The 13,760-nt window shown below is 38.2% G+C and overlaps 1 protein-coding gene across 2 annotated transcripts in view; it reads left to right on the plus strand.

Annotated features, from left to right (window-relative positions):
• SPTA1 (spectrin alpha, erythrocytic 1) overlaps positions 1 to 13,717 on the plus strand; it is a 75,544-nt gene extending 61,827 nt beyond the window's left edge. Inside the window, exons 43-52 of one of the 2 annotated variants that reach the window (XM_017875530.1) lie at positions 1,198 to 1,407; positions 3,767 to 4,063; positions 4,891 to 5,003; positions 6,175 to 6,192; positions 6,643 to 6,694; positions 9,091 to 9,278; positions 10,221 to 10,274; positions 10,662 to 10,808; positions 11,558 to 11,702; positions 13,122 to 13,717. In XM_017875530.1, coding sequence (XP_017731019.1) covers positions 1,198 to 1,407; positions 3,767 to 4,063; positions 4,891 to 5,003; positions 6,175 to 6,192; positions 6,643 to 6,694; positions 9,091 to 9,278; positions 10,221 to 10,274; positions 10,662 to 10,808; positions 11,558 to 11,702; positions 13,122 to 13,271 — 1,374 coding nt within the window. In that variant the 3' untranslated portion in view covers positions 13,272 to 13,717. Of the gene's footprint in view, positions 1 to 1,197; positions 1,408 to 3,409; positions 3,463 to 3,766; positions 4,064 to 4,890; positions 5,004 to 6,174; positions 6,193 to 6,642; positions 6,695 to 9,090; positions 9,279 to 10,220; positions 10,275 to 10,661; positions 10,809 to 11,557; positions 11,703 to 13,121 lie in introns of those variants that run through there. The other variant, XM_017875531.1, reaches the window with a different exon arrangement.
• Positions 13,718 to 13,760: the final 43 nt, after the last annotated feature.

A 13,760-nucleotide genomic window follows, 5' to 3' on the forward strand; every position in this document is an offset into this window, starting at 1 on the left:
CCCCGCCACCCTTTGTCTTGATGATTAACATTCAGTTACTTGTTACCTATGCAAATCTCTGCAGCTGGCTCGAATTTCTCCCCAGTAAATGGGCTTTGCTTTTCTATTGCATCATCAGGCTGCAAAATTTCCAAACTTTTAGGTTCTGCTTCCTCTTGCATGCTTTGCTCTTAGAAATTTCTTCTGCCAGATATGCTAAATAATCTCTCTCAAGTTCAAAGTTCCACAGATCTCTAGGGCAGGGATCAAATGCTTCCAGTCTCTTTGCTAAAGCCTAGCAGGAAAGGCCTTTTTTCCAGTTCCCAACAAGTTCCTCATCTCCATCTGAGACCACCACAGCCTGAACTTCATCGTTCATATCACTATCAGCAATTTGGTCAAAGCCATTCAACAAGTCTCCAGGAAGTCCCAAATTTTCCCACATCTTCCTATCTTCTGAACCCTCCACATATCTAGGAAGTTCCAAACCTTCACACGTTTCTGTCTTTCTCTGAGCCCGCCAAACTCTTCCAACCTCTACCTGTTACCCAGTTCCAAAGTCACTTCCACATGTTCAGGTATCTTTACAGTAGCACCCCACTCTCTGCTGTACCAATGTACTGCATTAGTCTGTTCTCACACTGCTAATAAAGATATACCCAAGACTGGGTAATTTATAAAGAATAGAGGTTTAACTGACACATTTTATCATGGCTGGGGAGGCCTCAGGAAACTTATAATCATGACAGAGGGGGAAACAAACACATCCTTCTTCATAAGGCAGCGGAAAGAAGTGTTGAGCAAAAGGGGAAAAAAACCCTTATAAAACCATCAGATCATGTGAGAACTCACTCACTATCACAAGAACAGCATGAGAGTAACTGCCCGCATGATTCAATTACCTCCCACTGGCTCCCCCCCACGACATGTCGGGACTATGGGAACTACAATTCAAGATGAGATTTGGGTGGGGAAACAGTCAAACCAAACCATATCAATTAATTTTATATCTAGCATAAAATCTAACTGTAAAATATACATAAACTGGAGCTTTCAGCCCCAAATGTTTGCTTACATCTCTAAGTTATATTTCCTTTTTCTTAATCATCATCTTAATTCTTGCCTAACCTTATCTATGATTAAAATCTGGTGGAACCCAGATGTGAATGATCCTTACACCATTTTCCTGTTCATGGCCTCTCTCCTGATGTTTCTCAGGACACTCTGGATGCCAGTTTGCAGAGTTTCCAGCAAGAGAGACTTCCCGAGATCACTGACCTGAAGGACCAATTGATTGCTGCTCAACACAGCCAGTCTAAAGCCATTGAAGAGCGTTATGCCGCCCTGCTGAAGCGCTGGGAGCAGTTGCTGGAAGCCTCGGCAGTCCACAGACAGAAATTGCTGGAGAAACAGCTGCCTCTAGAGAAGGTTTAAAAAAATTATGAAGCATGATCAGTTCTCTGTTACCTGTATATTAGCTATGAAATTCAGAAATAGACATTGGAAACTCTGTTTGGATAATACATAAACCTTTTATTGCATTGAAAGATGTCAGGAAGACATTCTTACTGAGCAAAAAGTAGATTGAAAAGAAGCTTTAAAAAAATTTTTTTAGCATGACTGATTAGTTGCATCACTAACTTGAGATGGAAGCCAAGCAAATATAGTGGAAGAGGTAGATGGAACAAGAGGATGGGAGGGCTTTGTATAAGGTAGAATTAAAACTGTCAGGCAAAAGTCAAGTTTGTCCCTGTGCTTTTCCTAACCCAAATAAAAGGAGCACTGGACAAGTTGTCATAAAACATGTTCTCACCTTATATCAAGCTTTCCTAGGTTGAAGACCTTGTAAGAGTCACTTAATATCCCTAAACCTTGATATCCCCGTTTAGAAAATAGAGTAGTATCACCATTCTATTCTGCCTTTCTGTTATTACTATTAAAAAAGATAATGAATCAAAAGTGCAGTATAGACCCCTAAGTTCCATATAAATATGTAATCAAAATGTTCCTTCAAATGTTGGCTGCTAAGGCATTGGATATTGATCATAAAAATATCAATACTAGAAGGAGGCCAGACATGGTGGCTCACACCTATAATCCCAGAACTTTGAGAGGCTGAGGAGAGCAGATCACGAGGTCAGGAGATTGAGATCATCCTGGCTAACACCATGAAACCCCGTCTCTACTAAAAATACAAAAAATTAGCCAGGCATGGTGGCAGGTGCCTGTAGTCCTAGCTACTCAGGAGGCTGAGGTAGGAGAATAGTGTGAACCCAGGAGATGGAGCTTGCAGTGAGCCCAGATTGCGGCCACTATACTCCAGCCTGGGCGACAGAGCAAGACTCCATCTGAAAAAATAAATAAATGAAAGGAAATCAGAATGGTCAGTGGAATTACTGAGCACTCCTAGACCCTAAGAATCATTATACTTGGTAGTGAATTAAGTCAAGGAGTTAAGAAATTTAGGAAATAACACAAGAGTAAAAGTCAAGTTAGATTCTTAGTTAATTTCTACACTTTTGAAAAACGCAGGCCTACATCAAATAAATCATCAAATAAATCTTAGGTGAAAAATTAAATCAATTAAGTGGGCAATTTTACACATATATGTGCATTCTGCATAGGAAGCTCCTTCATATTTTAATCTTTTAAAAAAATTTTTTCAAACTACAAGGAGTTTTATTTTCTGATTACAAAGTATTTATAAAGTATTCACTCAATCTATAATATTATGAAAATGATATGAAATACTTTATAGGTTTCTGTGTCCTTTCCGTGTAGAAGTCATGTTAATTTTCTCTGTATTGATCTATTTTGGCATATAGATTGCTGAAATGAGTACAGGATCAGATGTAATGGTTTAATAACTTTGAAATCCTCCCTCCATTTGGGCCAGTTTTCTTCTTTTTAATTCTTGTATTTGGGAAGGAAAAATTTATTTTCATGTTTGCTCAAGACAAACCTCTTTAGCAGTACAATCTGCTGACCCAAAATCTGTGATGTATTTTAAGTATAAAAGTATTTTTGATCACTTGCTGTTTGAAGAAAACATGCTTTTTCTGTCATTCAGTAATACAGAAAATTCGGAGCTATTCAGAGCATTTGGATAATGCCAGACAGTAATACAATGATGCATATATTTGTGCTAAGGATTCAGGTTAGAGGGTAGAAAATGAGTTCAAGCAGTGGTTTGAAAAGTTTCGGGCATGAAATGAGGCCTGAACAAGGTTTAAAAGGAAGGTAGGAGAATGACCTAGGCTTGTCAAAGAGAAGTCAGCTCAGTGTGGTCTATAGAAGCTTGTAGGATAAAAAGATAAAGTAGATAAAGGAGATAACAGATTTTCTTGATTTGTTTATTCAATCATTATTTCATCCATTGATTCAATGCCTTTTTTTTTTTTTTTTTCTTTTCATGTTTACTTCCTGCCAGGCAGAACTGGAGCATAGACTTTAGAATAAGAAATCATATAATTGGAAACTACCTTTGCTACTTTTGGAATTTTACAACTGAAATAATTTCAGAAATCATTCGACCTCCCTCATTTGCAAATGATGGAAGATTTAAACAGTTTCACACAATGAGAAAACGCCAGAACCAAGGCTCGTTCTGCTAACTCACAGGTTCAACCATCAAAGTACACAGTCCCTATTGGTTTTAGCTCTGCCCTTTTAGATTGCTGGCCCTGCAGATATTTAAAGACAGGCATTATTTTTATCCTCAATCTTCTCTTCTGCTGAGAGGCTTTATCAGGAAAGATGGTAGTGTCTTTTTTTTTGCTCTCTGCAGGCTGAGGACCTGTTCATGGAATTTGCACATAAGGCTTCAGCTTTCAACAACTGGTGTGAAAAGGCAGAAGAAAACTTGTCAGAGCCTGTGCACTGTGTCTCCCTGAATGAAATTCGGCAGCTGCAGAAAGACCATGAGGACTTCTTAGCCTCCTTGGCTGGGGCTCAAGCAGACTTTAAATGTTTGCTGGAGATAGACCAGCAGATTAAGGCCTTAGGTGTGCCTTCTAGCCCTTATACCTGGTTAACAGTGGAGGTGCTGGAAAGGACCTGGAAACATCTATCTGACATCACTGAGGTAACCTGGAACACGCCAGAAATTTCCTTTGGCTACAGTGAACATAACCACTTTATTATCCAAGTAGAGACTTTTGAGATAGAAGGAGTACTATTAATAATTATACTGGGACAGCAAGCATGAAACATGACAGTCTAAGAAAAACTGGAAAATATGTTTACAGTAGGTATACCCCATGCCCCATAATTTGGTTTCCTGCTTCTGAGTGTTGAACAATGATTCTGAGAAGCAAACAGATGCCCCGAGACATGGTTCTAATGATGAGCTATGAAAAGTTCATGAGGCTTGTACATGTATTCAGAGTTGACATATCCCCCTCATTCAAGGCATTTTCTTTTTTAGATACACCTCCAAAAGTGCCTTGCTACATATGTATTTTTAACTTTTGTCTGTGTATAATAATGTTCATTACTAAAACTATGAAACATAAAATATATAATAGAAAACTAACCATAATGTCACCATTTTTAGATAGTAACTGTTGTTTCTAAGTGTAGCAAGCCCTTAAGGCTGCTTTTGTGTTCATTTAAATTAAATTTCCCCAAAAAAATTACAAAGAGGGGAGGTTTGCCTTTATTACTAGCATACTTATTACAGGACTTGGCCTTAGAGGAGCCTGCAAGTACTTTTGGGAAATACATGAGCTATCTTTACATTTTAGAGGTAACAGGTGGACTGCATAAAATATGAGCACACAGGCACATATCTCTGGAAGATATGTTAGATTTGAGAGAGGAAAGATATGCACCTGAGCCTACAAACCAATTCTCTTATGGCAAATAAAGGCCTTCAGTGTCAGTCACGTTGTCTGTGATTTGGGGTTTTAGGAACGGGAGCAGGAGCTGCAAAAGGAAGAGGCAAGACAGGTCAAGAACTTTGAGATGTGTCAGGAGTTTGAACAGAATGCCAGTGCCTTCCTTCAATGGATCCTAGAAACCAGGTGTGCTGTGCTACATCCCAAACCATGACCCTTACACCACCTCCATTTGCCTTAGTGATGAAATATGTGTTTGAAGGGAAGAGGAGAGACTCTGACAGCATGTATTCTGCCCTAAAATCACCATATCTTGCCTATGCTTTATATTTGGAGTTGACTGTTTTCTGAATCAATCCTTGGTAAAACAAGAAATGACAATTTCATCCTTCTGCTTATTTTGTACACTTCTGTATTCTCTCCTTGATACTCTCACCTTTCTTTCTGTTGCCTGTAATTTCAGTCCAAAATAATAACAATTTCTTATGTTTGCATGCCACACTGCACTTTACAGAGTACTTCCATATCCATTACCTCACCTAACTGTCAGAGCAACCTTGAAAAGCGTACAGAGCAGATCTTATTAGCTCTGTTTCCAAGTGTGGAAAGTTCAAGTAGATAAATTTACTTGCTCAAGGTCACATATGTATTTACTGGCACAACCAGAAGCAGAATCTTCTATGAATACCTCCTATGAAGCCATGCTGTTGTGTACCTACTAAAGTTCTAATGAGAATCAAGTGAGATAATTTATGTTAATTGTACTTATTAGTAGCAAACTGTTCTGCACCTGAAGATAACGTACGTCACATCTTCTGGGGTAAATGATCTAGGAAAAGGAGACTTAGAAGATGTAATATGTTAGAATACATGGTCAAAATTGGTAGATGGTATGCAGTAGGTGGGTCAAAACTGTGGTCTTCTGAGAGTTAATGTGGTGGTTTAGACAATTCATGATATGCACTTTTCTACATACTCACTGACAACGACGAATGAACAAAAAGAAATCCTATACCATGTCTAAACCATCTGACAGAAGGCAGAGAAGACACAGAACACCCTTCTCTTACTCTTTTCTGGGTGACTTCATCACATCCTAGCTGTGTGTGTCCAATACCAAGCATATTCCTTGACATTGGTGCTCATTGTCCTGAAGCAAAGAGCTTTATGGGAAACTGTTCTTCTCAGAGTGGGAGAGGCCTTGGGAACCAGTGAGTGGACAGGTTCATGTTTTGTGGCAACAAAAGATTTAAAATGTTTCATAAATCTGAGGAAATGAGATAGTTAAAGTAATCCATTTTAACATATCATCTCCTTTTTCTCTCATGTGATTCCTGTTCCGGACCTCCATGTCCAGGGCTTACTTTCTGGATGGGTCAGTATTTTATGTTATCATCATGTTTGTTTTATTATATTATTCTGGAAGAATTCATTAAAAAGGACTTAGTGCTGAGGCATCTTCATTCCATTGTAATCTGGTAGTATGGAAATAAATATGTGGAGTGAGAAGGGAAAACTCATTATATTTCATTCTACCCTTATACTTCACTAGATGGAATCTTGCCTACATTGCTTAAGTGCATATTTAAGAAGAATAATTAAGAGGGGTACATGAAAGCCTTCTCCTAGTCAGAGAACAACTAGGGAACGTCTTCCCTTCTCATCAGTCTGGCAAGGTTGTGAAAATTTGGCTCTGTGAAACTTTGCTTCATGGAAGCCACATAACCTTGGAGAAGTTGAAACAGAGGAGCTTTGAGTTGGTATGCATGTATGAAATATTGACCTGTGATGTGATACATATTGTTTTCCTTTGGTTCTTAACTAGATCATTGCTCAAGGAAACAGGAACTCTGGAATCCCAGCTGGAAGCAAATAAAGTAAGTATTGTTTTTCGTTAGCTGAAGATATTGTCAAAATTATAAAGAGTGTAAAAATAATCACTTAAGGGCAGCCCAGGAGATACTTTTAGGTATGTATCACCTGAAGTCCATTTTAACCATAGGCCACCACATCATGAATATAAACCTCAGTCTACTTAAATCTCTGAATTTCAATTTCTGCATCCACACAATAGAGTTAGTACCCATTGTAGACTCACTGTTTGCCCTGAAGAAATAATTTCATGGGAGACTCTGATCTGCCCAGAGTGGGAGAGGCTTTGGGAACAGTAACTGGGTGGGTTCATGTTTTGTGGCTACAAAGGATTTAGAACATAATGATGAAGTGAAGGAGCAAATGTAAAAGTGCCTAACACTGGCAAATTTCTGATATTATATGATGTAGTAAGATGATACAATTGAATCTAATCATCTCTTGACAATTGAGCGAAGTAATGGGTTAGAGCAGTATTTCTCAATTTTTTTTTTACTATCATTCTTGCAGCAGAAAAAAAAACTAATTATATTTAATTATTTTTCTAACAAAAAAATGAAATACTAAAGAATACGATGTCAGGTAGTTTTGACCGTCATCTCACCTGAGTTAAAGTGAGTTTGTCGAGATATGATTGATAAAGAATTGCACCTTTAATGTGGACAGTTTGATGAGTTTAGACAATTGGATGAGTTTGTGCAAAATTATACCATCATGTATGTGACCCTTTGTAATCTGGTTTCTGCTTAATTGTTTTCCCTTTCACTTCCTGTTACCATCTTCCTACTTTATGCATTAGGTATTAGGAAAATATGTTTTTTCAAGTTCCTTTGCACACACACTTGCCTTTCCCTGAAACACTTAGGCTTTCCTTTGGTCACTTGATGAGTTCCTTTTTTTTTTTATCAAAAAGACAAGGAATAATGGATGCTGGTGAAGATGTAGAGAAAGTGGAAATAGTACAGCCACTACGGAAAACAGTATAGAAATTCCTCAAAAAATTAAAAAGAGAAAGACCATATGATTCAACAATACCATTATTGGGTATATATCTAAAAGAAGGGAAATTTATATATCAAAGAAATATCTGCACTCCCATGTTTATGACAGGAGATAACAGGGAGACTATTCACAATAGCCAAGATATGGAATCAACCTAACTGCCCATCAATGGATTAACTGATAAAGAAAACATGATATACACAATGGAATATTATTTGTCCATTAAAAAATGAAATTCTGATATTTTCAGTAACATGGAAGGAAATGAATGTCATTATATTAAGTGAAATAAACCAAGCACAGTGAGACAAATATTGCATGTTCTCACTCATAAGTGGGAGCTAAATAAAATGGATCTCATGAAGAGGGTATATTGGAGGTTACTAGAGGATAGGAATGGTAGGGGGACATAGAGGAATGAAGAGAGGTTGATTATTGGGTATAAATATACAGTTTGATAGAAGAAATAAGACTAGTAATTGACAGATCAGTAGGGTGACCATAGTTTACAATAATATCTTGTATATTTTAAAATAGCTAGAAGAAAATAATTTGAATGTTTCTAGCATAAAGAAAAGACAAATGTTTAAGGTAATAGACATCCAACATATACTGATTTGAGCTTTACAAATTATATGAACGTATTAAATTGTCATGTATACTCTGAAATATGTACATCTATTATATATAATTCAAACTTAAAAAAAGATGTCAGGCAAATTTGACCTTTGAAGAGCTATAAGCTTTGTCATATCCCAGATTGTTTTCACTGCACTCCACAATCATCAGAACCAATTCACACTTGCACTCTGTGGGGAGCAATATTCCCTCATTGAGAAAGCATGGGCAAGATCCAGAAATCTGGCATATAACATGTCTGCATGGCAGGAGCAGCCCACGAACATCATTCCAAGTTGATGAAGGCAGCCCAGGAGTGAACACTGTGGAGCTTAAGTGAGTCTGAGAGCTCAGCCACAATCAGTGTTACAGATAAGTTCCAGTGCAGATCCCTGTGAGCCAGTGATAATGTATGGACTCTGGAAATTTTATTTTTCTTTATTGGCTCTCTTGATAGATGACAGATGATTGACAGATAAAGAGAGAGAGAGAGATGATAGAGTATATAGATACAGATGTATGTGTGTATATGTATAACTACTAACTCTTAGATTTATATATTACAGAATACCAGAATGACAAGTTTTATTCACTTAAACTTCCCATTATTTTATAAATGAGGGCTACAGAAGTGAAGTGGTTTTCCTGAGTAGTTCATTTTTTCACAGACAACAAGAAGATCCCTGAAAATAAAATCAGCCAGTTATCTCCTCTTTCACCTTTAGGTTTTGAGCTGGTAACCTGGACGACTGACTGTCTCTCTTCTCTGTCATTTTTCCAGAGAAAACAGAAGGAGATCCAGGCAATGAAGCGTCAACTAACCAAGATTGAGGACTTGGGGGACAACATGGAAGATGCTCTGATCCTTGATATCAAATACAGCACCATTGGATTGGCCCAGCAGTGGGACCAGCTGTACCAGTTTGGGTTGCGGATGCAACACAACCTGGAGCAACAGATCCAGGCCAAGTATTGAGGGAATGTGCCAGAGCAGGGAGGGGTGCAGGTGGTGTTAGGTGTTAGGACCTTAACTAAGGGCTAGAGTTTGGTGCACCAGATAAAAGAGTTGCTTCAGAGAACCAACGTTCTGGGTCTTTACTGCCCCACGGAATGACTATTTCTCTTTATACTGAAATCCATCATGAAATAAAAGACAGTGCTCTCTATCCACCTGAGCCTACTCATCACCCATTTGGACAACAACTGACTTTTATACCCAATTTCTCAGAGCTCTTTCACCATCTCTTAGGAAAGAGATCACCTAAGATCTCTTAGGAAACCATTCCCTTTCATAGAATTTTATCTAAAATGTAATGTCTAAAATAACAGAAACATTTAAAGCATGGCCAAATAGAGCAGAAGGGCAGAAATTCATTATTTTCTAGATAAATTTGTCATATCAAAGCAGCTACAGGTCTCAATAGCATTTTGGCAACATTTTTATCTAGATAAGGATTGGCAAACTTTTTCTGTAAATGGCCTGATAATAAATAATTTAGACTCTGTGAGGCTCATGTATTTTCTGCTGTAACTCCTTGACTCTGCTGTTACAGTGAAAAAAGCATCTATGATAAGTGAATGACCATGGCCATGTTCCAATAAAGCTTTGTATATGGACATTGAAATTTAAATTTTATGTAATTTTCATGTTTCAAAAAATTTTATTCTTTTGATTATCTTCAACCATACGACAATATAAAACTACTCTTGGCTCCTGGACTGTACAAAACAGGTGGCAGCCCAGATTTCACCCATGGACTATAGTTTGCCAACTCTTGAACTAGATGACTCAAATAGCAAATTGTCCATTAAAATTTCTCTCTCTTCCATGTGGCTTTTGTTCTTCTGCCCTGTGTTCCTGTGTTTTATATACAGAGTAAATACATGTTGTTTTTTTTTTTTCTCTTTCAGGGACACCAAAGGTGTGAGTGAAGAGACTCTGAAGGAGTTTAGCACAATCTATAAGTGAGTATAATTTCATAGTTAACTGCTTCTTTGTTTTTCAGACTATTTAGAATGAGTCTACAAATAATGTTTCTCTCACTCTATGAGGCTTGGTGGAATCTTAAATGAAGATCTAAATATGCTCATTTTCTCCAGTCATGGCTTTCTGTGAGATTTTCAGACTTCAAAAAATATGTTTCTTCATTCTCAATGTTTTATGCTTTTCTTTCTATCCATTAGGTTAAAAAAAATGTACAGGACACAGACAAGCTTTCTATTCAGTCCTCTGATAGCTTTATGACAGATTAATAAAGCTTCAGCTGACACAATAAGACATATTCCTTTCTATTCTCACTTGATTTTTCTATTGAGCTTGGTAAAAAAAAATTTTCTCTTTTTATTCTTTAGACACTTTGATGAGAATTTGACAGGGCGCTTGACTCACAAAGAGTTCCGGTCCTGCCTGAGAGGGCTCAATTACTATTTGCCCATGGTGGAGGAGGATGAACATGAACCCAAGTTTGAGAAGTTCCTGGATGCTGTGGATCCAGGGAGGTAGGAACAAGACTAGGGGTCAGACCACAGCAGGGATGGGGGTTTGGAGGGAGAAGCACAGAGAGTAAAATGATCCATAAAACATGAAATTAACTCATCTGAAAATCAGAAGAAATAGGCAACCATAAATGAATTAGGCAGCTCTTGGTGCCCTTTCAAGATTAGTTCAGCAGTAAACTGTGCTAACTTTAACTCAAGAACTAGCTTTACAATTTCTCCAATTCATGATTTAGATTCAATCTATGAATTTCAGCTGCTTATAAGGATGAGACTAGAGAGAAGAATCCCTTCATGTATGTGAGATTTTAAGGAGACATAGATGATTCAGAGACCAACACATGGAGTTGGGGTTGTTATGTGCTTATGGGAGTGTGTTAGATCATCAAGAGATCAGGTTACTGTTAGGACTAATTCTTGCTAATACTAAAAACCAAAGAAGACCAGAAATTATTTGAGGTACCTGAGGGCTGGTGCTGATGGAAAATTTCAAAATTCACCGAGAATCAGGCTGAATGACCCATGTTGAAACAGAGTCTGGAGCTTAGTAAAAAGTGTATATTTGGCTGTAAAAGGGTGATGAAGGGGAGCCAAAATGGAGAGCATAACCCATCTCATATCAGAAAGCTTAGCTGGAAGAGGCACTTGGAGAATCTGGCTTTCCTCTGTTTCCACAACACTGAGTAGGATATAAAAGGGGCCTTCCTTCTCTACCTTGAGAAGGCTCAGCTCCTGATCCATTTCTCCCACAGGAAGGGCTACGTCTCACTGGAGGACTATACGGCTTTCCTGATTGACAAGGAGTCAGAAAACATCAAGTCCAGTGATGAAATAGAGAATGCCTTCCAAGCCCTGGCAGAGGGCAAGTCATATATTACCAAAGAAGACATGAAGCAGGTCCGATTCTGGTTGCTTCCACTATTACGCTGTCATCCTAATTTGAATTTTGGTCATCTCAGACCCGGTGGCCTACTTTGAAAAAACCCACCCACTTTTTTTTTTTTTTCAGACCTCCCCTTGCACAAGATGTCATTTGCTTTGGTCACCACTTCATTTTGTCTTGACCCAACTCAAAAACATACTGTGGTTCTCTATTGAATGTGAGAGTCCATTCAAAATCTGTAACTCGGTTTTCAGGGATATTTCTCTTTTTTTCTCATTAATTCAAAGAGCATTTATTGAATGCTTACTATGTTCCAGGCACAAGGAGAGCAAAGTTTAGTAAGACACAGTCCCTAGACTCAGGTGTGGTGGGGAAGACAGAACTTTACAAGTTAAAAACACAGTGACAGAAGCAAACACATCTGTCATGGGAACAAAGATGTGGGGGATTTCATTACAACCAGAAGTAATCTCTCTTCTCTCTGATTCCAAGAGCTTTCTTCATTCTTCTCCTTAAAATACTTGCATCAGGGAAGGTATCATCTATGATTAACACAGGGTGAGTGTTGAAGGACATGCAGGAACTCATCAAGTGACCAAAGGAAAGCTTAAGTGTTTCAGGCAAAGGCAAGTGTGTGTGCAAAGGAACTTGAAAAAACATATTTTCCTAATACCTAAAGTAGGAAGACGGTAACAGGAAGTGAAAGGGAAAACAAATTAAGCAGAAACCAGATTACAAAGGGTCACATACATGATGGTATCATTTTGCACAAACTCATCCAATTGTCTAAACTCATCAAACTGTCCACATTAAAGGTGCAATTCTTTATCAATCATACCTCTACAAAGCTGTTACAAAAAGAAAATGATGTGGTCTTCCAGACAATATCTGGAACCCACCCACCCACGTGCTAACTCATTGGAATCTTTAGGGATCCACTTGGTAGTCAAACAGCACAGCCAATAGAGGAACTCTTTGGCATAAGAGGATCATAGGTTCAAGTCCCAGCTCTGCCACTTTCTAGCAGTGTGACCACTGGTGAGTTATTCTACCTTCTTGAGTATTTTACCTTACTCACAAAACATGCTAGTCCCCACATCTCAAAGCAGCCAGGAGGATGAAATAGATCAAATGGTCAATAAATGTTGTTAGGCATATAACTCCCTCTATTTAATAAAACAACTTTAGGGAATGAGATTTACAGAATGATCAAAGTGAGTAAGCTCTTTTTCAAGAAAGGGCTGAGATTAAAAGTTAAGTTACTCATTAGAAATTATATATTTATGAGAAAAAAAATTGTGTGTAATAGAAACAGGGCTTGCATCTTCCAGAGATGTTCCATCTCCTGCATTTAGGGCATAATATGGGAAGCCCCAAGGAACCAGCTATTTTGAATCCCTATAACTGTATTTTTCTCTTTTTATACTTTTCAGGCCCTTACCCCAGAGCAAGTGTCATTCTGTGCCACACATATGCAACAATATATGGACCCACGGGGTCGAAGCCATCTCTCTGGCTATGACTACGTTGGCTTCACCAATTCCTACTTTGGCAACTCAAAAGCAGCTCCTCATGGATCATAGAAAATCTTAGTGTTGTGAGAAATTTACTGGGGGGTGAAGAGTACAGGCAAATGTGGAAGATAAAGATGGCCTCATGTGTGTGTGCTTGTGTTTGTGTGCATATTGCATTTATTGCAGGATCTTAAAAAATCTCAAGGGTGGGAGATAGAAAGGTTAATAGAGTTGGAGGAGTGGAAGCTATTTTGTATGCAACTAGTCACTGCTGAGGGGTGTCAAAGTTTCTATTTTCATTTGTTCTGTTTTGCATGTCTTTATCATTATGCCTTTTCCTATTATAAAGTAATTCTTTTTAAAAATATTTTTGGGGCAAAGTTAAGTGAAATGTTGAGCTTCTATATTTCTGAGAACTGTACTCATATAAGAGTGGGCAGCTAATTTTACTGTAAAGAAGGGCCAGGCCGGGCGCGGTGGCTCAAGCCTGTAATCCCAGCACTTTGGGAGGCCGAGACGGGCGGATCACGAGGTCAGGAGATCGAGACCATCCTGGCT

The sequence above is a fragment of the Rhinopithecus bieti genome, unplaced genomic scaffold (genome assembly GCF_001698545.2).
Source record: "Rhinopithecus bieti isolate Rb0 unplaced genomic scaffold, ASM169854v2 scaffold_10132, whole genome shotgun sequence".
Classification (NCBI taxonomy): Eukaryota; Metazoa; Chordata; class Mammalia; order Primates; family Cercopithecidae; genus Rhinopithecus; species Rhinopithecus bieti.